This window comes from Tachyglossus aculeatus, unplaced genomic scaffold, assembly GCF_015852505.1.
Source record: "Tachyglossus aculeatus isolate mTacAcu1 unplaced genomic scaffold, mTacAcu1.pri scaffold_1_arrow_ctg1, whole genome shotgun sequence".
In the NCBI taxonomy this organism is placed as follows: Eukaryota; Metazoa; Chordata; class Mammalia; order Monotremata; family Tachyglossidae; genus Tachyglossus; species Tachyglossus aculeatus.
The window spans coordinates 1061791-1088940 of NW_024044915.1; the positions used below are offsets into that span (position 1 = coordinate 1061791).

General features: G+C 50.2%; 1 protein-coding gene across 1 annotated transcript in view; it reads right to left on the reverse strand.

Moving 5' to 3' along the window:
• Positions 1-26936, reverse strand: part of CCDC57 (coiled-coil domain containing 57) — a 92263-nt gene extending 65327 nt beyond the window's left edge. The window contains exons 1-7 of the mRNA XM_038742904.1: positions 26605-26936; positions 24973-25081; positions 11378-11479; positions 8332-8489; positions 8013-8087; positions 5061-5240; positions 1569-1727 (exon numbers count right to left, since the gene is read on the reverse strand). Coding sequence (XP_038598832.1) covers positions 1569-1727; positions 5061-5240; positions 8013-8087; positions 8332-8489; positions 11378-11479; positions 24973-25081; positions 26605-26936 — 1115 coding nt within the window. The remainder of the gene's footprint in view (positions 1-1568; positions 1728-5060; positions 5241-8012; positions 8088-8331; positions 8490-11377; positions 11480-24972; positions 25082-26604) is intronic.
• Between the last annotated feature and the right edge of the window lie 214 nt (positions 26937-27150).

Sequence of the window (27150 nt, forward strand, 5' to 3'; positions counted from 1 at the left end):
AAGGTGACTGGCCCAAGTTCACGCAGCAGGCACAGGGAGGACGCGGGTCTCCCGAATCCCAGCGCCGGGCTCTTTCCACCGGGCCCCGCCGCCTCCCAAGTCCGTCTCGTTCCTAATTTAAGCGATTCCCGGGATGGTTTCAGTTCCCTTTCGGCTCGGGTTAAGTTACCGGGAGCCTGAGGGTTTTGTCGGGAATCGATCTGTACCCTGGGCACGATGCGACGTGCGGAGTGAGATTCAGGCCGGTCCTGGACGGGAGCCCTCTTCCTCATTTAGAAAGCTATCCGGCCGATAAGAGGCCTCGTGGCTCGGCCTTTCGGAGCCGGGAATGGAGTCGGGAAGAAGGGGGAGGGAGGCCGGAGGGAGAGAGGGAGCGCGGCGGGCGGGCGGAAGCCGGAATCACCCCGACGGCTCGAGTGAAAAACGGGGATCCAAAAGACGGACGCTTGGGAGGCAGCGTGGCCCTGGTGATTAGAACCCGGGCCCCTAGAGGAGTCGGGTTTTAATCCGAGCTCCGCCGCTTGTCTGCTGTGTGGCCTGGGGCAAATCACTGCACTACTCTGGGCCTGCAAAACGGCATTTTAATGATAATAATAATAACGATGGCATTTATTACGCGCTTACTATATGCCAAGCACTGTTCTAATCAATCAATCAATCGTATTTATTGAGCGCTTACTATGTGCAGAGCACTGTACTAAGCGCTTGGGAAGTACAAATTGGCATCACATAGAGACAGTCCCTACCCAACAGTGGGCTCACAGTCTAAAAGGGGGAGACAGAGAACAGAACCAAACATACCAACAAAATAAAATAAGTAGGATAGAAATGTACAAGTAAAATAAATAAATAAATAAATAAATAGAGTAATAAATATGTACAACCATATATACATGTACTGTGGGGAAGGGAAGGAGGTAAGACGGGGGGATGGAGAGGGGGACGAGGGGGAGAGGAAAGAAGGGGCTCAGTCTGGGAAGGCCTCCTGGAGGAGGTGAGCTCTCAGCAGGGCCTTGAAGGGAGGAAGAGAGCTAGCTTGGCGGATGGGCAGAGGGATTGGGGGCATTCCAGGCCCGGGGGATGACGTGGGCCGGGGGTCGATGGCGGGACAGGCGAGAGCGAGGTTCTAAGCGCTGGGGAGGTGACAAGGTGATCAGGTTGTCCCACGGGGGGCTCCCGGTCTTCATCCCCATTTTACAGATGAGGGCACTGAGGCCCGGAGAATAATAATAATAATGATAATGATGGTATTTGTTAAGCGCTTACTATGCGCAAAGCACTGTCCTAAGCACTGGGGAGGTTACAAGGGGATTAGGTTGTCCCATGGCGGGCTCACAGTTTCAATCCCCATTTTCCAGATGAGGGAACTGAGGCCCAGAGAAGTGACTCGCCCAAAGTCACCCAGCTGACAATTGGCGGAGCCGGGATTTGAACCCAGGACTTCTGACTCCCAAGCCCGGGCTCTTTCCACTGAGCCACGCTGCTTCTCTAATCCAACCCTTAGTTCAGTGCTTGTTCACAAAGACCACAATAATAATAATAATGATGATTATTAAAGGGACATTTACCTGTCAATATCCTGCTGGAGTGTGATGAGGTGAGCCTTGAGTTTCACCTCCTCTTCCTGCAATCCCTGCACCCGCAGATCCTTGGAAACGATCTCCTTGGAGATCTGATCAATCTGAGCATCCCAGCCGGATTTCACGGCTGCCACCTCTTCCCGGAGTCTATCCGCAGGTTTAAAAAAAAGGAAGAAAAAATCCCCCCGGAAAGGGGCTCGTTCCACAAACCGATTAATCCGTAGTATTTTTGAGCCCCTATTGTGTGCAGAGCTATGGGCTATGTACTAAGGAGAGTACTTGGGAAGGCTTGTCCGCTGTGTGACCCTCGGCAAGTCAGTCGCCTTCTCTGGGCCTCGGTTCCCTCATCTGTGAAATGGGGATTTAGACTGTGATCGCCCTGTGGGACAAAGGACCGATTTGCTTGTATCTTCCCAGGGCTTAGTACAGTGCCTGGCACATAGTAAGTGCTTAACAAATACTACCATAATTATTATTATTATTAATAAAGTCACTTTTTGGGCAGTCTCTAATTGCATCTATCTCGTACCTACCCCAGTTGATCAATCGGTGGTATTTATTGAGCGCTGACTGTATGCGGCACTGTACTGAGCGTCTGGGGAATACTATACGGTGGAGTTGGTAGACGCATTCTTTCATTCATTCAATCGTATTTATTAATAATAATAATAATAATGTTGGCATTTGTTAAGCGCTTACTACGTGCAAAGCACTGTTCTAAGCGCTTGGGGGGATACAAAGCGATCAGGTTGTCCCACGTGGGGCTCACAGTCTTAATCCCCATTTTACAGATGAGGTAACTGAGGCTCAGAGAAGTTAAGTGACTTGACAGCAGACATGTGGTGGAGCCGGGATTCGAACCCATGACCTCTGACTCCAAAGCCCGTGCTCTTTCCACTGAGCCACGCTGCTTCTTTATTGAGCGCTTACTGTGTGCAGGGCACTGTACTAAGCGCTTGGGAAGTCCAAGTCGGCAACAGAAAGAGACGGTCCCTACCCAGCAGCGGGCCCACAGTCTAGAAGGGGGAGGCAGACGACAAAACGAAACACGCGGACGGGCGTCGAGTCGTCAGAACAGATAGAATGAAAGCTAGATGCACGTCGTTAACAAAATAAATAGAATAATAAATATGTACCAGCAAAATAGCGTAATAAATCTGTCCAAGCATATATACAGGTGCTGTGGGGAGGGGAAGGAGGAAAAAGGGGGGTCAGTCTGGGAAGGCCTCTTGGAGGAGGTGAGCTGTCAGACACATTCCCTGCCCATAGTTATTCATTTATTTATTTTACTTGTACATATCCATTCTATTTATTTTATTTTGTTAGTATGTTTGGTTTTGTTCTCTGTCTCCCCCCTTTTAGACTGTGAGCCCACTGTTGGGTAGGGACTGTCTTTCTATGTTGCCAACTTGGACTTCCCAAGCGCTTAGTCCAGTGCTCTGCACACAGTAAGCGCTCAATAAATACGATTGATTGATTGATTGATTGATAAGGAGCTCACGGGGTAGAAAAGGAGACGGACGTTAAAAGAAAACGGCGGATATGGGCGCACGTGCCGGGTGGCCGAGGATGGGGGGGATAAAGGATGCGCGTTAAGTGTGAGGGAGAGGCAAATGGGAGAGGGAGGAGGGGAAAGGAGAGCTTAATTGGGGAAGTCTCTCGGAGGAGATCATCACATCATCAATCGTATTTATTGAGCGCTTACTGTGTGCAGAGCACTGGACTAAGCGCTTGGGAAGTACAAGTTGGCAACATATAGAGACAGTCCCTACCCAACAGTGGGCTCACAGTCTAAAAGGGGGAGACAATCAATCAATCGTATTTATTGAGCGCTTACTGTGTGCAGAGCACTGTACTAAGCGCTTGGGAAGTCCAAGTTGGCAAAGCATAGAGACGGTCCCTACTCAACAGCGGGCTCACAGTCTGGAATCAATAAATACGATTGTACTAAGTGCTTAACAGAGCTGGCAGACACGTCCCTGCCCATGATGAGCTTACAGTCTAGGGGGGGAAGACAGACGTTGATCTAAATAAATTACCAATATGGACATAAAGGGAGGGGGGAAGGGGTTTGCGGGACTTAAATGATACTTTTAAGGAGGGGAGGGGGGTAGTAGGTCATATACGGAAGCGGAGGGCGTTCCAGGTCAGAGGGAGGACGGGAGAAAGTGTTTGGTGACCGTCCTTCGTACAAAGTAAGCACTTCACAAATTAATAATAACAATTAATTGCTTTTCCCCACTTCCTGAGAGGCAGATTGGGCCAGGTAATAATTATCACTGTGGTTTGGGGTAAGTGCTTACACTGTGCCAGGCACTGTACTGAGGGCTGGGGTAAATGCAAGATAATTATAATAATTATAATTATTATATTATAATTATAATTATAATGATGATGGCATTTATTAAGCACTTACTATATGCAGAGCACTCTATTAAAATAATTCTATTTATTTTATTTTGTTAGTATGTTTGGCTTTGTTCTCTGTCTCCCCCTTCTAGACTGTGAGCCCACTGTTGGGTAGGGACCGTCTCTAGATGTTGCCAGCTTGTACTTCCCAAGCGCTTAGTACAGTGCTCTGCACACCGTAAGTGCTCAATAAATACGATTGAATGAATGAATGGCCCAAACGCCCTCCCTCAACGAATCCGACAGACAATTACTCTCAACCTTTAACCCGAAGCAGCGTGGCTCATTGGGAAGAACCCGGGCTTGGGAATCAGAGGTCATGGGTTCTAATCCCGGCTCTGCGAACTGTCAGCTGGGTGACTTTGGGCAAGTCACTTCACTTCTCTGGGCCTCAGTTTCCTCATCTGTAAAATGGGGATGAAGACTGGGAGCCCCCCACGGGACAACCTGATCACCTTGTAACCTCCCCAGCGCTTAGAACAGTGCTTTGCACATAGTAAGTGCTTAATAAATCCCATCATCATCATCGTTATTATTATTATGATGAGAAACTAGGTCATTTTGACTCCCAGCCCCAGGTCTTCCATTAGGCCATGCTGCTTGTTAGGCGCTTCCTAAGTGCCAGGCACTGTACTAAGCACCGGGGAAGATACAAGTTAATCACGTAGGACGCAGCGTGCGTGCGACACGGGGCTCACCATTAATCCCCCGTTTCACAGATGAGGCAGCCGAGGCCCACAGACGTGATAATATTATTATTATTGAGAGATAATATATAATGTATAAATGTTTGTACATATTTATTACTCTATTTATTTATTTTACTTGTACCTATTTATTCTATTTATTTTATTAATATGTTTTGTCTTGTTGTCTGTCTCCTCCTTCGAGACTGTGAGCCCGCTGTTGGGTAGGGACCGGCTCTAGATGTTGCCGACTTGGACTTCCCAAGCGCTTAGTACAGTGCTCTGCACATAGTAAGTGCTCAATAAATACGATTGAATGGATGAAAGAGATATCACACTTATTATCCTCATTCTGGCGGTTCGTGGTGGGAAAGGGGGGGCTTACTTGGCGATGGCGGCGTCCTTCCGGCTCAGGACGTCGGCCTGCCTCCTCCGGGCCCGAAGCTGCTCCGTCTCCCGGCTCTCGCCCCGCGCCTGCAGCCGCTGGACCTCGGCTTCCAGCTCCCGCACGCGCTCGGAGAGGGCCGCCTCCTTCTCCCGGGAAAAGCAAACCAGCTCCTCGCGCCTGGGGCCCCGGAGAAAAAGCCGGCGTCGGGATGGGGGCGCGGGTTAAGCACTTCGCTGCGTGCCCCGCGCCGCACGGAGAAGCGGCGTGTTCATCGCGGATGGAGCCTGGGAGTCTTTCACTCATTCAATCAATCGTATTGATTGAGCGCTTAGTGTGTGCAGAGCACTGTACTGAGCGCTTGGAAAGTCCAATTCGGCAACAGATAGAGACGATCCCTACCCAACAACGGGCTCACGGTCTAGAATCGGGGGACAGACGACAAGACAAAACAGGTAGACCCTAATCCCGGCTCCGCCGCCTGTCTGCCGGGTGACCCTGGGCGAGTCACTTGACTTTTCTGTGCCTCGGTGACCTCGTCTGTACAATGGGGATTAAGACTGTGAGCCCCACGTGGGACAACCTGATCACCTTGTATCCCCCCAATGCTTAGAACAGTGCTTTGCACGTAGTAAGCGCTTAACAAATACCATCATTATTATTATTATTACATTGGGGATTGAGTCTGGGAGCCCCATGTGGGACAGGGACCGCGTCCGACCCGAATTGCTTGTGTCCACCCCAGTGCTTAGTACGGTGCCTGGCACATACTAAGCGCTTAACAAATACCCTCATTGTCATTATTATCCGATAAACATTTTGATCACCTGATCATCAGTCTTTGATTTTTCCCAGGCCGCCGCTGCCCAGCACGGGTGAATCCCCTTTCCACTCCAGTCTTCTAGACTGTGAGCCCGCCGTTGGTTAGGGACCGTCTCTATATGTTGCCGACTTGTACTTCCCAAGCGCTTAGTACGGTGCTCTGCACACAGAAAGCGCTCAATAAATGCGACTGAATTTTGAGTAAACCTGACGGAAGAATCTCTCCGAGTGGCATCTAACTCTAAACTTCATCGGCGTACGCAAGCTCTCCCGCCCCGATAAAGAGTTGATTCACAGAAGAGCCGAAGCATCAGGGAGAGTCCAATAAGACTTAGTGGACTTGGTCCCCGCCCTCCATTCATTCATTCATTCATTCATTCAATCGTGCTTATTGAGCGCTTACTGTGTGCAGAGCACTGTACTAAGCGCTTGGGAAGTACAAGTCGGTAACATCTACAGACGGTTCCTACCCAACAACGGGCTCACAGTCTAGCAGGGGGAGACAGACAACAAAACAAAACATGTGGACAGGTGTAGGACTTTGCAGTAGCAGAGCACTGTACTAAACGCCTCGGAGAGGACAATAGAGGTAGTTCATTTGAGCCCTGCCTTCAACAGGCTTCCACTCTACTGTGTGCGGAGGACTGTACTAAGTGTCTGCGAGAGGACAATGGAGTAGCGTGGCTTAGAGGAGGAGCCCGGGCTTCGGAGTCAGAGGTCCTGGGTTCTCATCCCGGCTCCGCCACTTGTCTGCTGTGTGACATTGGGCGAGCCACTTCACTTCTCTGTGCCTCGGTTCCCTCATCTGGAAAATGGGGATGAAGACTGTGAGCCCCACGTGGGACAACCTACTTACCTAGTATCTACCCCAGTGTTTAGAACAGTGCTGGGCACATAGTAAACACTTAATAAATACCATTATTATCGTTGTTGTTAATAGTTGACATGATCCTTGCCTTCAAGCGCTCACACTTTGATGATTCGGAATTAGGGAAGCATCTCTGGAAATGACCCTAAACTTTTCCCGAGCGAGACCTCCCCGCCAAGAACCAAAGGCGATCTGCCACGTAGGTTCGTCTCCTGGCTGCACGCCCTGGGGTTCCCTCTCTTTTCTCTAGTCTGTAAGCTTGGTGGGTACATGTTCTGTTGTATAATACTCTCCCAAGCGCTTAGTACACTGCTCTGCACATAGTAAGCGCTCAATAAATACTACCGAATGATTAACGGAGTCCGGTCATCCTCAACAACAGGCAGAGGGCCAGAATCAAATTGCTTCCACTTCAGTCTGGGTCCTAGGCACAGCACAGCTACGTTATTGTATTCATTCATTCATTCAATCGTATTTATTGAGCGCTTACTGTGTGCAGAGCACTGTACTAAGCGCTTGGGAAGTACAAGTCGGCGACATATAGCGACGGTCCCTACCCAACAAAAGGCTCTCTTGCATCTCTCCAGCCGCAGAGCTCCTTGGGCAGTAGAAAGCGTAGCCCGGTGGAAAGAACCCGGGGCTGAGCGTCGGAAGACCTGGGTTCCAATCCCGGCTCCGCCACTTGTCTGCTGTGTGACCCTGGGCAAGTCACTTACCTTCACCGGGCTTCAGTTCCCTCATCTGGAAAATGGGGATAAGAGCGTGAGCCCCACGTGGGACAGGGACTGTGCCCAACCTGATTAACTCGTGTCCTCCCCGGTGCTCAGAACATCGCGTGGCACGTAGTAATAATAATAATACTAATAATGGCATTTGTTAAGTGATTACTATGTGCAAAGCACTGTTCTAAGCGCTGGGGGGGATACAAGGTGATCAGGTTGTCCCACGTGGGGCTCACAGTCTTCACCCTCATTTGACAGATGAGGGAACTGAGGCTCTGAGAAGTTAAGTCTCCCCCTTTTAGACTGTGGGCCCACTGTTGGGTAGCGACTGTCTCTATATATTGCCAACTTGTACTTCCCAAGCGCTTAGTACAGTGCTCTGCACAAAGTAAGCACTCAATAAATACGATTGATTGATTGATTGATTGATTCATTAAGTGACTTGCCCAAGCTCACACAGCTAGTAAGCACTTAACGAACACCCTACTCATTATTATTATTATTATTATACATACCCCAGGTGTTATTAGAGATACTCACTTTCTTTGAAATCTTTCTTCCTCCTTTTTCTTGGTCAGCTCTACAGAGTGGAGCTTCCCCTCTAAGTGCTTTATCCTAAAACGAGCAGAGTTTGAGGAAGAAGGAGCCCGTGAAAGAAAGCAGAGCTCAAGTCAGTCCCCTCACCCCCCGGGACCCCCGAAGAAGGCCCATCTCCTCCGTGAGGCCTTCCCCGACCGCGTCCCCCTTTCCTCTTCTCCCGCTCCCTTCCGCGTCGCTCCGACTCGCTCCCTTTCTTCATCCCCCCCATCCCAACCCCGGAGAGCTGAAGCACATATCCGGACGGGGCGGGAGGGGTTACCGAGCATCTTTCACAGCCGCGAGCGTCTTCATTTCCCAGTCTTTGCCCTTGACCTCTTTCTCCAGTTCCAAATTCGTCGCTTCGGCCTGGCGGAGCGATTCTTCCGCCTTGCTCCCCGCCTCTCTCGCGGCCTCCAGCTCCTTGCTCAGCAGTTTTACCTTTGCGGGGGAGAAAGAGATTCAAAACGAGGGAGTGAATATTAATACGGTACTCTCCCAAGTGCTCAGTACAGTGTCCACAGTCAACAAAAGCCATCGCTGGATTGAGAGAAATTTCGTTACGTCGTAATTATGAGCCTGCTGACCCTCGAGGCCGAAGAGATTTTATACCGGACTGCTCCATACCGCGTAATTTTGCCTTTTGGGATATTTGGGTTTTTTAGCATGGTTTAAGAAGTTTTCTCCAACGCGTTTGTTTGTTTTTTTCTTCCCGTTTTTCCCTCAGAGCGTGCGAGCTCGATTTTCAAAACCCATCCGACAAATCGTCACAGAGTCAGGAACAGACAAAGGAAAAGTCAGGAGCGAACTGGCCCGAAACCTCTTGCCTTGAAATTGGGAAATATTTGAAAGGGAAAATAAATCTTGCTGGTTCAATTAAAAACAAAAAAACTAACGAGACCACATTAGGGAAAAGAACAAGTATAAGCCAGCAGAGGAACAGGATGAGGCAGAGATTTCTGCAAGAATCAAAAGAAAAACATGAAGAACTCACAACTCCCCCAAAAGATTTTGCAATGCACCGTGCTACACGGCACCTCCACACCCTTCCGCTGACTTTTGGTTTTGAACTTTGCAGCGGATTTGACGCTACCGCTGATTTCAGTGAGGCCCATTTTCAAGGGTTTCCATTGCACAACTGGACGATTGGGTAAGACGGGCGGAGACCTATCGCCCCATCTCCCTCCTATCTTTCCTCTCCACACTCATTCGATCGTCTTTATTGAGCGCTTACCGTGTGCAGAGCACTGTACTAAGCGCTTGGGAAGTACAAGTCGGCAACCTATAGAGACGGTTCCTACCCAACGACGGGCTCAGTGTCTAGAAGGGGGAGACGGACAACAAAACACGTGGACAAGTGTCAAGTCATCAGACTGTGAGGCCGTTGTTGGGTAGGGACCGTCTCTATAGGTTGCCAACTTGGACTTCCCAAGGGCTTAGTACAGTGCTCTGCACACAGTAAGTGCTCAATAAATACGACAGAATGAATGAATGAATCAGAATAAGTAGAAATAAAGCTAGATCATCATCATCAATCGTATTTATTGAGCGCTTACTATGTGCAGAGCACTGTACTAAGCGCTTGGGAAGTACAAATTGGCAACATATATTGGCAACAAATAAACAGAGTAATAAATATGTACAAACATATATACAGGCGCTGTGGGGAAGGGAAGGAGGTAAGATGGGGGGGATGGAGAGGGGGACGAGGGGGAGAGGAAGGAAGGGGCCCCCAGGCAGAGGATACAGGACTTTCATTCATTCATTTACTCATTCAATGGTATTTACTAAGCGTTTAGATGCACATCATTAAAGTTGTGGTCGTATGCCGTCTCAAGTTCTTCTCCACCAATTCTCCCCTTGACCCCCTCCGATCTGCTTCCCCTTCGCTCCGCAGAAACCGCCCTCTCCAAGGTCACCGACGAGCTCCTTCTTGACAGATCCAAGGGCCTCTGCTGCATCCTAATCCTCCTCGCCCCCTCAGCCGCCTCCGACACTGTCGCCCACCCCCTTCTCCTGGAAACATTATCCAACCTCGGCTTCACTGCCACCGCCTCTCCTGGTTCTCCTCCTGGCCGCCCATTCTCGGTCTCTTTCAAGGGTTCCTCCTCTGCCTCCCACCCCCTAACTGCCGGGTTCCCTCAAGGTTCAGTTGTGGGTCCCCTTCTATTTTCCATCTACACCCACGCCCTTGGAGGACTCATTCACTCCCATGGTTCAAGTCCCATCCCTACGCGGATGATTCCCAAATCTCCATCTCCAAGCCCGATCTCTCTCCCTCTCTGCAGTCGCGCATCTCCTCCTGCCTTCAAGACATCTCTACTCGGAAGTCCTCCCGTCACCTCAAGCTTAACGTCTCCAAAACAGAGCTCTTTATCTTTCCACCCAAATCCTGTCCCCCCCCCGACTTTCCCACCACTGTAGACGGCATCGCCATCCTTCCTGTCTTGGAAACTCGGAAGCTTGGCGTTATCTTTGACTCCTCTCTCTCCTTCAACCCACATGTTCAATCCATCACTAAATCCCGTCTGGTCAAACTTCGCACTAAAATCCGCCCTTTCCTCTCCATCCGAACTGCTACTCCGTTAATCCAAGCACGAATCCTATCCCACCTGGATGACTGTATCAGCCTCCTTGCTGACCTCCCTGCCTCCCGTCTCCCCCCACGACTCGCCCCATATTCCCCTTTGCTGCCTGGATAATTTTTCTACAGAGAGAAGCAGCATGGTGTAGCAGACAGAGCCCAGGCCTGGGGGTCAGAAGGCAATGGGTTCTAATCCTGGCTCCGCCGCTGGTCAGCTGTATGACCTTGGGCAAGTCACTTCACTTGTCTGGGCCTCAGTGACCTCATCTGGAAAACGGGGATTGAGACCGAGAGCCCCACGTGGGACAGGGACTGTGTCCAACCCAATACGCTGGTATCCACTCCGTGCTTCTACAGTGCCTGGGGCATAGGAAGCACTTAACAAATACCACTATTATTATTATTAATAATGATTATAATAAATGATTGATCGACTGGAGCAGCTAATAATGATAATGATGGTATTTGTTAAGCGCTTACTAGGTGCCGAGCACTGTTCTAAGCGCTGGGGTAGATACAAGGTCATCAGGTTGCCCCCCATGGGGCTCACAGTCTTCATCCCCATTTTCCAGATGAGGTAACTGAAGCCCAGAGAAGTGAAGCGACTTGCCCAAGGTCACACAGCGGACAAGCGGCGGAGCCGGGATTAGAACTCACGACCTCTGACTCCCGAGCCCGGGCTCCGGCCACCGAGCCACGTAAGGAGCGGTCCGGGCCGCGGCCGGGCCCCCTCCCCGCTGGGTACCTTTAGCTGGTGGTTGAGGACGACGTTGCTCACGTGGTCGGCCTTCAGCCGGAACTCGTGCTCCCTCTTTTTCAGCTCGGATTCAAACTGGGCCAGCAGCTCCTGAGACACACGGAGAGGGATGGGGAGAGGGAAGACTGGGAATGAGCGGCGGGACACCTTAGGGGCGGGAAAGCTGGGGCGGGGGGCTTGCGGCCGGACAGGAAGCCAAACCATTCCCGCTTCGGACCCACGTGAACGCTGCCGTGTGGCCCGGTGGACAGAGCCCCGGCCCGGGAGTCCGAGGACCTGGGTTCTAATTCCGCTCTGCCATTTGCCTGCTGTCTGATCCTAGGCAGGACCCTTGACTTCCCCGTGCCTCGGTTCCCTCATCTGCCGAGTGGGGTTTCAACGCCCAGTCGTCTTTATGAGCGCTTACTGTGTGCAGGGCACTGTACTGAGCGCTTGGAAAGTGCAATTCGGCAACAGATAGAGACAATCCCTACCCAAGGGGCTCAGAGTCTAGGAGCGGGGAGACAGACGACAAAACTAAACAAGTGGATAGGCATCAACAGCGTCAATATAAATAGAATTATAGATATATACACATTATATTCTCCCTCCTCCTTAGATTATGAGCCCCCCGTGGGACCAGATTATCTGTTATCTACCCCAGCGCTTAGTACAGTGCTTGGCCCATTGTGTTTGACTAATACCACAATTATAATAATAATAATTATGGTATTTGTTAAGCGCTTACTATGTGCCAAGCACTGTTCTTTCTCATTAGTACTATCATTATTGTTGTTGCTATCATTGCTCCAAAAGTTCCTCACATCCAGAGCCGGAGATCCAAGCACTGTTCTTTCTCATTATTACTATCGTTATTGTCATTGCTATTATTGCTCCAAAAGTTCCCCACATCCAGAGCCGGAAATCCATTGGAAAAGGCCTACTGGAAGTCGACGAACTGGAGAGATCGATTTTTCTCGGCACTTCTGGCCGGCCTCCTCTTTTCGGCCTCCTCTTATGGACGAAGAAACGGACACTCAGGGGCCTGACGAGACCGAGTCGGGGTCACCCGCCATGTGCCCCCCAAAAATCAAATGCCAAACTCAAGACTCCCTCCTAAACGGGCCCGATGAAGTTAGCTCAGGAGTAAGTGCTTAATGGATACCAAAATAATACTAATGATTATTCTGAACATTAATCGAACTCTCAGCCCCCTGACCAAAACGAACAATGGAGGGAAAACGCATCACAGCTCCGGGAAAAGAAGCGACTTGTCGCCTCCGGAAGCTCGGGATGAAGTGGAGAGGAGAGGAAAGGCCAACCTGGCGGGACTCTGGGAATTTTACCTCAGAGAAGACGGACGCGGAGAACCCGTGGGGAGCTACCCGAACCAAATTCAAGTTGGTGTCGGCAGCGGGACGGACTCGACTCCGATCGGTTTCGGAATCCCAGTCACCGAGAGGGAGGTTTCCCGGCCTCTTTTCATCTTGTCGATTTCCGGCACTCTCGCTCCCCGCAAACTCCCAACGAGTTATGACCGAGGGCGCTCCGGGGAATTTACTACTTCTTTGGGAACGGGCCTGCCGAGAAGTGCGCTAACCGGGCTTTTACCAGGAGAGCTGCTCTTCCTGATGTTCTCCCGTTTCTAGTCTGTCTCTTTCCGGGCGATTTAAGATAAAGTGAAATCGGGTCCGAATCTGTCTGTGGGGAGAGGAGCAGCGTGGCTCAGTGGAAAGAGCGCTTTCCGAAGAGCGCTCAGAGGACGTGGGTTCTAATCCCGGCTCCGCCGCTCGTCTGCTGTGTCTGCTCGGGCAAGTCACTTAACTTCTCTGGGCCTCAGTTAGCTCATCTGTAAAATGGGGATTATGGCCGTGAGCCCCACGTGGGACAACCTGATTACCTTGTATCTATCCCAGCACCTAAAACAGTGCATGGCCCATAGGAAGCGCTTAACGAATACCATCATTATTATAGACGCTGAACATATGTTTTAAATTGTTTATTTATATTTATGTCCTTTTTATGGTATTCTTTCAGCGCTTACTATGCACCAGGCGCTGCACAAAGCACTGTTCTAAAGCACGAGTTCTAATCCTTCTGTCTCCCAGCCTGGGCTCTAACCACTAGACCACGCTGCTTCTCTTACAGAGAAGCAGCGTGGCTCAGTGGAAAGAGCCCGGGCTTTGGAGTCAGAGGCCATGGGTTCGAATCCCGCTCCGCCACACGTCTGCCCTGTGATCTTGGGCAAGTCACTTCACTTCTCTGGACCTCAGTTACCCCGTCTGTAAAATGGGGATTAAGACTGTTAGCCCCACGTGGGACAGCCTGATCACCCTGCATCCTCCCCAGTGCTCAGAACAGTGCTTTGCACATAGTAAGCGCTTAACAAATGCCAATTATTATTATTATTCTCACTAGAACCTGGGTGTCCCGACTCCCGGGCTCTTCCCACCAGACCGCCCGGCCTGGGATGTGGCGACGTGTGGTCCGAACGGGGCCCCTGGGCTTCACGGCTCCGATCTGGAGCGGGTCCAGGCCGCTGAGGCGGCGGGCCGGAGGGAGAGGAACGGCGGGCCGACAGTGAGTGTCTGTGAGGCCCTCCGAGGATTGCCCGGGCCCTAAAAATAAGACAAAGCCCGCATTGACGGCTCGGCATTCCCTTTCCACCCAAAGTGCGACGCGACCTTGGCTAGGAGGGCGACGGAACGTCGACGCTCCGGCCCGCTTCGGCTAAGCCGGGGAGAGGAGGGTGGCAGCCGGGGGGCATTTGGACACGTAACACTCCGACGTGAACGGACGGGAGTGGGCCCTTTGAGAGGTCCGATTTCAAAAAATCTCTCTCAATCAATCAATCGTATTTATTGAGCGCTTACTGGGTGCAGAGCACTATACTAAGCGCTTGGGAAGTCCAAGTTGGCAACATATAGAGACAGTCCCTACCAACAGTGGGCTCACAGTCTAAAAGGGGGAGACAGAGAACAGAACCAAACATACTAACAAAATAAAATAAGTAGAATAGATATGTACAAGCAAAATAAATAGAGTAATAAATATGTACAAACATATATACATAGTAATAATAATAATGGCATTTATTAAGCGCTTACTGTGTGCAAAGCACTGTTCTAAGCGCTGGGGAGGTTACAAGGTGAACAGGTTGTCCCACGGGGGGTTCACAGTCTTCATCCCCATTTTACAGATGAGGTAACAGGCCCAGAGAAGTGAAGTGACTTGCCCAAAGTCACACAGGTGACTTTTAGACTGTGAGCCCACTGTTGGGTAGGGAGTGTCTCTATATGTTGCCAACTTGTACTTCCCAAGCGCTTAGTCCAGTGCTCTGCACACAGTAAGCGCTCAATAAATACGATTGATTGATTGATTCTCACATATATATGTATATGCATATGTAGATATGTACAAGTAAAATAAATAGAGCAATAAATCTGTACAAACATATATACATATATACAGGTGTTGTGGGGAAGGGAAGGAGGGAAGATGGGGAGATGGAGAGGGGGACGAGGGGGAGAGGAAGGAAGGGGCTCAGTCTGGGAAGGCCTCCTGGAGGAGGTGAGCACTCAGTAGGGCCTTGAAGGGAGGAAGAGAGCTAGCTTGGCGGATGGGCAGAGGGATTGGGGGCATTCCGGGCCCGGGGGATGACGTGGGCCGGGGGTCGATGGCGGGACAGGCGAGAACGATCCCCGGGCGAGAATTATTCATTCGATCGTATTTATCGAGCGCTTCCTGTGTGCAGAGCCCACGAGATCTGTTTCTTGTTCAAATGGCTGAATTCTAGCGCCGTCTCGCCAGCCCCATACCCCTAGTAGTAATAATAATAATAATGATGGTATTTGTTAAGCGCTTACTATGTGCCAAGCACTGTTCTGAGCGCTGAGTATAGCGCTCAGCGCTTAGAGCAGTGCTTGGCATGTAGTAAGCGTTTAACAGATACCAAAATCACTATTCTTGTTATTCAAGCCAATCAAGTTGGACACGATCCCTGCCCCACGTGGGGCTCACAGTCTTAATTCCATTTGACAGATGAGGTAAACCGAGGCCCAGAGGAGAGAAGTGACTGACCCAAAGTCATCATCATCATCATCAATCGTATTTATTGAGTGCTTACTGTGTGCAGAGCACTGTACTAAGCGCTTGGGAAGTACAAGTTGGCAGCACATAGAGACAGTCCCTACCCAGCAGTGGGCTCACAGTCTAAAAGGGGGAGACAGAGAACAAAACCAAACATACCAATAAAATAAAATAAATAGAATAGATATGTATAAATAAAATAAATAAAAAATAAATAGAGTAATAAATATGTACAAACATATATACATATATACACGTGCTGTGGGGATATACAGGTCACGCAACAGTGAAGCGGCAGAGGCAGGATTAGAACCCAGGATCTTCTGATGCCCAGGCCCGAGCTCTATCCGCTAGGCGACACTGCTTCTCTTCCCCCTCTAGGCCAGCACTGAATCGCAGGAAACGGGCCCCAATCCAATCAATCAATCAATCAATCGTATTTATTGAGCACTTACTGGGTGCAGAGCACTGTACTAAGCGCTTGGGAAGTCCAAGTTGGCAACATATAGAGACGGTCCCTACCCAACAGTGGGCTCACAGTCTAGAAGAGGGAGACAGAGAACAAAACCAAACACATTAACAAAATAAAATAAATAGAATAGATATGTACAAGTAAAATAAATAAATAAATACATAGAGTAATAAATCCACTAAGTACATTCAGTTATTTCTTTCGATTATCTGTAAATATTTTTCAGTCTGCCTTTCTTATTAGTGTATAAACTCCTAGTGGGTGGGGAACATTTCACTTCTTTGATACACGGAACCTCTTCTTCCTCCTCCTCCTCCTCCTCTTCGTACTACTAGTCGCCCAGCGCTTAGAACAGTGCTTGGCACAAAGGAAGCGCTTAACAAATACCATCATCATCATCATCACCTGTCAAATGGGGATTAATCAATCAATCAATCGTATTTATTGAGCGCTTACTATGTGCAGAGCACTGTACTAAGCGCTTGGGAAGTACAAATTGGCAACATATAGAGACAGTCCCTACCCAACAGTGGGCTCACAGTCTAAAAGGGGGAGACAGAGAACAAAACCAAACATACTAACAAGATAAAATAAATAGAATAGATATGTACAAATAAAATAAATAAATAAATAAATAGAGTGAGCCCCACATGGGACAACCTGATTCATTCATTCATTCATTCAATTGTATTTATTGAGCGCTTACTGTGTGCGGAGCACTGTACTAAGCGCTTGGGAGGTACAGTTTGGCAGCAGATGGAGACAATCCCTGCCCACAGCGGGCTCACAGTCTAGAAGGAGTCACGGTTGTTGACTGACGGAGGCCTGTAATAGCAACAGTAAGAATAATGGCATTTGTTAAGGGTTTAGTCTGGGTCAAACACTGGACATATTTATTACTCTATTTATTTATTTATTTATTTATTTATTTATTTTACTTGTACATTTCTATCCTATTTATTTTATTTTTTTGGTATGTTTGGCTTTGTTCTCTGCCTCCCCCTTTCAGACTGTGAGCCCACTGTTGGGTAGGGACTGTCTCTATGTGTTGCCCATTTGTACTTCCCAAGCGCTTAGTACAGTGCTCTGCACATAGTAAGCGCTCAATAAATACAATTGATTGATTGATTGATTGACTAAGCACTGGGGTAAATCCAGAACCGTCAGGTCAGATGTAGTCTGACCGCACCTGTGAGCCCACCCGGGCTCCCAGTATAAACTGTGGGGGGGAGAACAGGGATTAAATCCCCCGTTTTACAGGTGAGGAAACCGAGGCCCAGAGAAGTTAAGCGACTGGCCCGGGGTCACACAGGAGGTGCAGGGCGGAGCCAGGATCACCTCCTCCAGGAGGCCTTCCCAGACTGAGCCCCTTCCTTCCTCTCCCCCTCGTCCCCCTCTCCATCCCCCATCTTACCTCCTTCCCTTCCCCACAGCGCCTGTATATATGGATATATGTTTGTACATATTTATTACTCTATTTATTTATTTATTTTACTTCTACATATCTATTCTATTTATTTTATTTTGTTAGTATGTTTGGTTTTGTTTTTTTTTTTCTCTGTCTCCCCCTTTTAGATTGTGAGCCCAATGTTGGGTAGGGACTGTCTCTATATGTTGCCAATTTGTACTTCCCAAGCGCTTAGTACAGCGCTCTGCACATAGTAAGCGCTCAATAAATATGATTGATTGATTGATTGATTAGAGCCTCTGTTTCTAAAGCCAGTGAGGAAAGGAGAGATATCTACATTCCTCCATTTCGTCCAGGCCTCTGCTCGCTTTGGATGCTTGCAGGTGTCTGGGGATCATTCAGTCGTATTTACTGAGCGCTTCCTGATCACCTCGTATCCTCCCCAGTGCTTAGAATAGCGCTTTGCACATAGTAGGCGCTTAATAAATGCCATTATCATCATCATCATTTTTAGACTGTGAGCCCACTGTTGGGTAGGGACTGTGTCTATATGTTGCCAATTTGTACTTCCCAAGCGCTTAGTACAGTGCTCTGCACATAGTAAGCGCTCAATAAATACGATTGATGATGATGATCATCATTATTATTATTACTAGTAGTAATAATAGTAGTGAAGCAACATGGCGTAGTAGGGAAGCTCGGGCCTGGGTGTCTGAAGGTCTGGGTTCTAATCCTGCCTCTGCCACTTGCCTGCTGTGCGACTCTGGGCAAGTCACTTCCCTTCTCTGGGCCTCAGTTACCTCATCTGGAGAATGGGGATTGCGACCGTGAGCCCCACGTGGGACAGGGACTGTGGCCAACGCGATTTGCTTGTATCCACCCCAGCGTTTAGTACAGTGCCTGGCACACAGTAAGCGCTTACCAAATACCGTCATCAGTATTATTATTATTATTACAGGGCCTGCACATGGGAAGTGCTTAATAAATACCACAAAGGAAAAAAAGATTGTGGCTATAGAGTTTTTTACAAATGTAGCTTGAAATAAAGAGCCGGTCCTTTCTAGGAGAGCGGCGTGGTATAGTGGTTAGGGCACGGGCACAGAACTCAGAAGGTCATGGGTTCTAATCCCGGCTCCACCACTTTACTGAGCGCTTCCTTCACTTCTCTGGGCCTCAGTTCCCTCATCTGGAAAATGGGGAATAAGACGGGGAGCCCTATGCGGGACGGGGGACTGAGTCCAAACCAATTTGGTCGTATCCACTCCAGCATTTAGTAATAACAATAATGATAATAATAATAATAATGTTGGTATTTGTTAAGCGCTTACTATGTGCAAAGCACTGTTCTAAGTGCTGGGGCAGATACAAGGTAATCAGGTTGTCCCACGGGGGGCTCCCAGTCTTCATCCCCATTTTCCAGATGAGGGAACTGAGGCCCAGAGAAGTGAAGTGACTCGCCCAAAGTCACCCGGCTGACAAGTGGCGGAGCCGGGATTTGAACCCACGGCCTTCTGACTTCTGTGCCTGTGCCCTAACCACCATGCCACGCCGCTTCCCTAGAAAGGATGATAATGAGGATGGCATTTATTAAGCGCTTACTATGTGCCAAGCATCGTTCCAAGCACTGGGGAGGTTACAAAGGTGATCAGGTTGTCCCACGGGGGGTTCACCGTCTTCATCCCCATTTTCCAGATGAGGTAACTGAGGCCCAGAGAAGTGAAGTGACTCGCCCAAAGTCACCCGGCTGACAAGTGGCGGAGCCGGGATTTGAACCCACAGCCTTCTGACGTCTGTGCCCGTGCCCTAACCACCATGCAACACCGCTTCCCTAGAAAGGATGATAATGAGGATGGCATTTATTAAGCGCTTACTATATGCCAAGCATCATTCCAAGCACTGGGGAGGTTACAAGGTGATCAGGTTGTCCCACGGGGGGTTCACCGTCTTCATCCCCATTTTCCAGATGAGGTAACTGAGGCCCAGAGAAGTGAAGTGACTCGCCCAAAGTCACCCGGCTGACAAGTGGCGGAGCCGGGATTTGAACCCACGGCCTTCTGACGTCTGTGCCTGTGCCCTAACCACCATGCAACACCGCTTCCCTAGAAAGGATGATAATGAGGATGGCATTTTTTAAGTGCTTACTATGTGCCAAGCATCACTCTAAGCACTGGGGAGGTTACAAGGTGATCAGGTTGTCCCACAGGGGGGTTCACCGTCTTCATCCCCATTTTCCAGATGAGGTAACTGAGGCCCAGAGAAGTGAAGTGACTCGCCCAAATTCACCCAGCTGACAATTGGCAGAGCCAGGATTTGAACCCACGGCCTTCTGACTTCTGTGCCCGTGCCCTAACCACCACGCCACGCTGCTTCCCTAGAAAGGATGATAATGAGGATGGCATTTATTAAGCGCTTACTATGTGCCAAGCATCATTCTAAGCACTGGGGAGGTTACAAGGTGATCAGGTTGTCCCACAGGGGGGTTCACCGTCTTCATCCCCATTTTCCAGATGAGGGAACTGAGGCCCAGAGAAGTGACTCGCCCAAAGTCACCCAGCTGACAAGTGGCGGAGCCGGGATTTGAACCAACGGCCTTCTGACGTCTGTGCCCGTGCCCTAACCACCAATGCAACACCGCTTCCCTAGAAAGGATGATAATGAGGATGGCATTTTGTAAGTGCTTACTATGTGCCAAGCATCACTCTAAGCACTGGGGAGGTTACAAGGTGATCAGGTGTCCCACGGGGGGGGTTCACCGTCTTCATCCCCATTTTCCAGATGAGGGAACTGAGGCCCAGAGAAGTGACTTGCCCAAAGTCACACGGCTGACAATTGGCGGAGCCGGGATTTGAACCCCTGACCTCTGACTCCAAAGCCCGGGCTCTTTCCACGGAGCCACGCTGCTTCTCTAACAGTGCCTGGCACCCAGTAAGCACTTACCAAATACCGTAATTATTAATTATCATTATTATTATTACCTAATATTGGCTGTTTGACTTGAACGGGGCTACTTTTTTTGCGTCCGGATCAACTGTTTGTGTTCCCCAGACCCTTCTATCCCAACCGCAAGAAGCCAAATTGGGCTCCATGGGCACTTTCTTATCGATCGAATACGAAACGCTAAAATGTTTCAAGTTGCGCCGAGACAGAGACACCGTTTTCCTTCGAATCTCTCTTTCGACGCCCCGCGGTACTTACTGAGCGCCGGGCGCGGAGTGCTGGATTAAGCGCTTGGGAGAGGCCGAGACGATACAGTTGGGCGACGTGATCCCTGTCCCCAAAGAGCTTTGAGTCTACTGTGTGTAGAGCACTGTACTAAGCGCTCGGGAGAGGATAATGCAAGACAGGAGACACTATCTCTGCCCTCCAAGAAATGGCAGCCTACTGTGTGCAAGGCACTGTACTAAGCGCTCGGGAGAGGATAATGCAAGACAGTTAGGAGACACTATCTCTGCCCTCCAAGAAATGGCAGCCTACTGTGTGCAAAGCACTGTACTAAGCGCTCGGGAGAGGATAATGCAAGACAGTTAGGAGACACAATCTGTCACACTTGTTAGGAGACACAATTGACAGCGTGGCTCAGTGGAAAGAGCCCAGGCTTTGGAGTCAGAGGTCAGGGGTTCGAATCCCGGCTCCGACACATGTCTGCTGTGTGACCTTGGGCAAGTCACTTAACTTCTCTGAGCCTCAGTTACCTCACCTGTAAAATGGGGATTGACTGTGAGCCCCAGGTGGGGCAACCTGATCACACTGTATTCCCCCCCAGCGCTTAGAACAGTGCTGTGCACATAGTAAGCGCTTAATAAATGCCACTATTATTACAATCTGCCCTCCAGGAAATTGCAGCCTACTGTGTGCAAAGCACTGTACTAAGCGCTCGGGAGAGGATAATGCAAGACAGTTAGGGGACACAATCTTTGCCCTCCAGGAGATTAATAATAATATTAATAATGGGATTTATTAAGCGCTTACTGTGTACAAAGCACTGTTCTAAGCGCTGGGGAGGTTACAAGGTGATCAGGTTGTCCCAGGGGGGCTCACAGTCTTCATCCCCATTTTACAGATGAGGGAACTGAGGCCCAGAGAAGTGAAGCGACTCACCCAAAGTCACACAGCTGACAACTGGCAGAGCCGGGAATGGTGGGCCCCCTTTGGAGGATCGTTGTGCAGGTCGGGGGTCGCAGAGATGTTTGAGCTGAGAGTTCTGGGGAGGAGGAGGAGGAGAGGAAGAGGATGAAGAAGGAGGAGGAGGAGGATGGAGAAGGAGGAGGAGGAGGAGGCAGCGGGAGGAAGAGGAGGAGGAAGAGAAAGAGGAGAAGGAGGAAAGAGAGGAGGAGGAAGAGGAGGGAGAAGGGGAGGGGAGGGGGAAGAGTGGGAACCCCACTCCCAGAAAAGCAGTGTGGCTCAGTGGAAAGAGCCCGGGCTTTGGAGTCAGAGGTCATGGGTTCAAATCCCTGCTCTGCCAATTGTCAGCTGTGGGACTTTGGGCAAGTCACTTCACTTCTCTGGGCCTCAGGTCCCTCATCTGGAAAATGGGGGTGAAGACTGTGGGCCCCACATGGGAGAACCTGATCACCTTTGTAACCTCCCCAGCGCTTAGAACAGTGCTTTGCATATAGTAAACGCTTAATAAATGCCGTCATTGTTATTATTATTATTATTGTTATTAAGGGGGAGGAAGAAGAGGGGGAAGGAGGGGGAAGAAGAGGAGGAGGAGAAGAGGGAAGGGGAGGAAAGGAAGAGGAGGAAAGGAAGAGGAGGAGGAGAAGAGGGAAGGGGAGGAAAGGAAGAGGAGGAAAGGAAGAGGAGGAGGAGAAGAGGGAAGGGGAGGAAAGGAAGAGGAGGAAAGGAAGAGGAGGAGGAGAAGAGGGAAGGGAAGGAAAGGAAGAGGAGGAGAAGAGGAAAGGGGAGGAAAGGAAGAGAAGGAGGAAGAAGAGGAGGGAGGGGGAGGAAACAGAGGAGGAGGAAGAAGAGGGGGAAAGGGACGGGGAGGAGGAGGATGAAGAGGAGCAGGAGAAGACTTCAGAAACAAGTGTGAGTTTCCTCCAGCAGTTCACAGTGAGGGAAAACTGAAAATCCCGCTGGGATTTCTTTACCGGAGGATCCTAAAGCAGCATGGCCTTGTAAATACAGCCCAGGCATGGGAGTCACGAGGATCTGAGTTCTAATCTCGGCTCCACCACTTGGCTGCCGGGTGACCTTGGGCAAGTCCCGCCCACTTCTCTGGACCTCAATTCCCTCCTCTGTAGGATGGGGATTAAGATTGGGAACTTTTAGACTGTGAGCCCACTGTTGGGTAGGGACCGTCTCTATATGTTGCCAACATGTACTTCCCAAACGCTTAGTACAGTGCTCTGCACACAGTAAGCGCTCAATAAATACGACTGATTGATTGGGAACCCCACACGGAACAGGGACTATGCCCAACCCGATTAGCTTGTATCTACCCCACGGTTTAGTGAAATGCTTCGCACATAGTAAATGCTTAACAAATACCATCATTATTATTAACAAATACCGTTGAAAAGGAAAAAAAAAACAAAAAAGGGGGGCTTTCTCCCAGGGGGAACGCAGCCAACCCAGTTCGGAGGAAGTGGAAATCAATTGGTCATTGTGGGCGGGGAAGGTGTCTTTCATATTGTTATATTGTACTCTCCCAAGCGCTTAGTACAGTGCTCTGCACACAGAAAACGCTCAATAAATATGGCTGACCGATTTGATTTAGTGTTTCATTTAAATAACTGCAAATTTCTCCGAATTGACAATCAAGAGCCGTGGCTTCCTCGACACGGAGGTCCCTGGGCAGAAGATTCCCAGGGAAATTCGATCCTCTGGGAACTATTTCGGAACAGGTGCCTCTTTCAGAGAATGAGGAAGCCCCGTGCCAAGAACTCCACCCTTAAATCCCCGAAGATGTCGACAGGCTGCGGCTAAAGCACGGGCCGGGGAATCAGAAGGACCTGGGTTCTAATCCCGGCTCCGCCGCTTGTCTGCCGTGTGACCTTGGCCAGGTCACTTTGCTTCTCTGGGCCTCGGTTCCCTCGTCCGGAAAATGGGGATTAAGACCGCGAGCCCCATGTGGGACAGGGACCCGATTACTTTGTATCTTAGAACAGCACTTAGAACAGTGCCTGGCACATACTAAGCGCTTAACAAATACCATAATAATAATAATAATAATAATAATAATAATAATAATAATAATAATCTGTCCCAGCGCTTGGAACAGTGCTTTAAAAGTCATATTTTAAAAAAATAACAATAATAAGGGAACACAGCCTGCCGTAGTTTTCCCGAGGCTATGCTAACCGACACAGCCTTGCTGAGGGGAGTCCATCAGCCAGTCGATTGTATTTATTGAGTGCTTACTGTGTGCAGAGCACTGTACTAAGCTCTTGGAAGAGTACAACATAACAATAGAGCGGATGAGTTCCCTGCCCACAGTGAGCTTACAGTCTAGAGGGGAAGAAAGTCATTAATATAAATAAATAAAATGACGGATAGGTACCTAAATGCTGTGGGGCTGGGAACGGGGATGGATAAAGGGAGCAAGTCAGGGCGATGCAGAAGGGAGCGGGAGAAGAGGAAATAATAATAATGATGGTATTTATTAAGCGCTTACTATGTGCAAAGCACTGGGGGTTGAGTCAGGGAAGACCTCTTAGAAGAGATGTGGCTTTGAAGGGGGAGGGTGATTGACCATCAGATAGGACGAGGAAGGGCGTTCGAGGCCAGAGGCAGGGTGAGGGCAAGGGGTCGGAGGAGAGACAGATAATAATAATGGCATTTATTAAGGGCTTACTATATGCAAAGCACTGTTCTAAGCGCTGGGGAGGTTACAAGGTGAACAGGTTGTCTCACGGGGGGCTTACAGTCTTAATCCCTGTTTTACAGATGAGGTAACTGAGGCACAGAGAAGTGAAGTGACTTGCCCAAAGTCCCATAGCTGACAATTGGCAGAGCGGGGATTTGAACCCATGACCTCTGACTCCAAAGCCCGCGCTCTTTCCACTGAGCCACGCCTGAGGAACGGTGAGAAGCTCGGCCAATGTAACAATTGCCACAAAAATGCAAACGGTCAATTCTACGGTGTCTCCAGTGACGACGCATGGATCCAAAAGCTGGACCGCGCAAAACCAGGATAGAAAGAGCATCGATTCTTTTGAAATGCGGTGTTGGAGAAGGCTTTAGCAAATACCACGGACCGCCCGAGAAACGGACAAATGGGGAAATTAAGCCAGAGTGGTCTTTGGGAGGCCAAACGACTCGACTTAGATGAGCATATTTTGGACACGTCACCGGGAGGGCTGATTCTCTGGCGAAGACGCTAAAGCTAGGAAAAGTCCAGGGGAAACGTGGAAGAGGCAGGCCGGCAATGCCAGGAAAAGTCCAGGGAAAACGTGGAAGGGGCAGATCGGCAGCTAGACGGAGAGAGACCACGACGACGATAGCGGGAGAACCGTTAGAGAGGCTGCGGATTATGGCAGAGGACGGGACGTTCTGGAGAAAATACAGTCGTCGGGTTGCTGATTGTGGCAGAAGATAGGACGCCGGGAATCGGAAACGACTCCGTGGCATTTGACAATAATAACAATAGGGCATTCGGGAGAAAATCGCGTTCGGCTAATCACAACGTACCTGCTTCTGCAAAGCAAGTTCTCCATCCAGCTCTTGGACTTTTCTCTCCAACTCCCTTTTCAGCCTTTCATACTGCTCCACGTGGTGATCGATCTCACCGCTCTGCCGGCTGCATCAACGGTAAGAGTCAAGCCGACGGTCGGCGGGTTTTATTGAGCGTTTCTTGGGGGAGTCTCGCCGAATCGACGCGATCCCTGCCCTCCGGGAGCTTACGCTTGAGTACTTTTACCGAGCGCTCGGGAGAGTATGAGCGCGATCCCGGCCTTCGAGGGGTCACTTAGCTTCTCTGCCCACCCACTTGTGTGTCCAACAGAAACTTCTCACCGTTGGCTTCAAAGGAGTCAATCGCCTTGCCCCCTCTTCGCTACTCTCTTACCGCGACTCAGCCCGCAAAATTCGCTCCTCTAATGCCAAACTTCTCACCGTACCTCAGTTGCCCACATCCCGCCTCTGGCTCGGAACGCCCTCCCTCCTCATATTCGACGGATTAACTCTCCCCCTTAAAAGTCTTACAGAAGACCCATCTCCAAGAGGCCTTTTCACTGGGCCTCGGCGGTCCGGGTGCCTCGATACCCTTCGGGGACTGCGCTACGCTGACCTCTCGGCATAATACGAGACGCAGGGCGGCCTGGTGGAATATTGCTTTGTTAATATGATTTGTTTTGTTTTCTGTCTCCCCTTCTAGACTGTGAGTCCGCTGTTGGGTAGGGATCGTCTCTATATGTTGCCAACTTGGACTTCCCAAGCGCTTAGTACAGTGCTCTGCACACAGTACGACTGACTGAATGAATGAATGAATGGGAATCACAAGGACCTAGGTACTAGCCCCGGCTCCGCCGCTGATCTGCCGTGTGACCTTGGACGAGTCACGTCACTGCTCTGGGCCTCAGTTTCCTCATCGGTCAAGTGGGGAGAAAGACTGTAAGCGCCGGGGTAGATCCCAGCTAATCAGGTTGGACACAGTCCCTGTCCCGCACGGGCTCCCGGTCATTCGTGGCTCAGTGGAAAGAGCCCGGGGTTTGGAGTCAGAGGTCATGGGTTCCAATCCCGGCTCCGCCAATTGTCAGCTGGGTGACTTTGGGCAAGTCACTTAACTTCACTGGGCCTCAGTTCCCTCATCTGTCAAATGGGGCTGAAGACTGTGAGCCCCCCGTGGGACAACCTAATAATAACAATAATAATGATAATGGCATTTATTAAGCGCTTACTCTGTGCAAAGCACTGTTCTAAGCACTGGGAAGGTTACAAGGTGATCAGGTTGTCCCACGGGGACACCCTGCAACCTCCCCAGCGCTTAGAACAGTGCTTTGCACATAGTAAGCGCTTCATAAATGCCATCATTATTATTTTTCATTCAATTGTGTTTATCGAGTGCTTACTGTGTGCAGAGCACTACGCTAAGCGCTGGGGAAAGTACAATAGAGCAATAAAGAGAGACAATCCTTGCCCACACCGGGCTAACAGGCTTAGAGGGAGTCTTCACCCGTCGTTTTCCAGATGAGGGAACTGAGGCCCAGCAGATGAGTGGAGGAGCTGGGATTAGAACCCAGGTCCTGGCTCTTGCCGCTAGGCCACGTGGGTGGCAGGGGATGGTGACGAAGGACCCCCCCCCCCCAGGGCCCGGGCCCTGACCCGTGCACTCTGTCCAGTTCGAGCCGATGTTCCCTCAGCCGCTGCCGGTAGTCATCCCGCAGGTCCCGCCGCCTCCCGGCCTCCTCGGCCAGGGCTTGCCGTAGTTTGGCCACTTGGATCTTCAGCTCGCTGGCCTCGGCCCGCCGGGCCTCCTCCGCCCCGCGGGCCCCGGCCAGGGCGGCCTCGAGGTGCCGCAGCTGGCGGCCTTGTTCCTCCAACAGGCGCAGGTTGTAGAGGAAGTCCTCCTCCAGCCGGGCGAGCCGCCCCGGCGGGGACCGTCGCCCGCTCTCCGGGCACGGCATCACCTCCGCTTCCTGCGCCGGGCACAGCATCGACGGCCCCGGGACGGACCGTGGAGAAGCGTCCGGGATGCGCAGAAGCAGGGCGGCCTAGTGGGAAGAGCCCGGGCGTCTTTTAGACTGTGAGCCCACTGTTGGGTAGGGACTGTCTCTATATGTTGCCAACTTGGACTTCCCAAGCGCTTAGTACAGTGCTCTGCACAAAGTAAGCGCTCAATAAATGATCGATTGATTGAGTCAATCGATA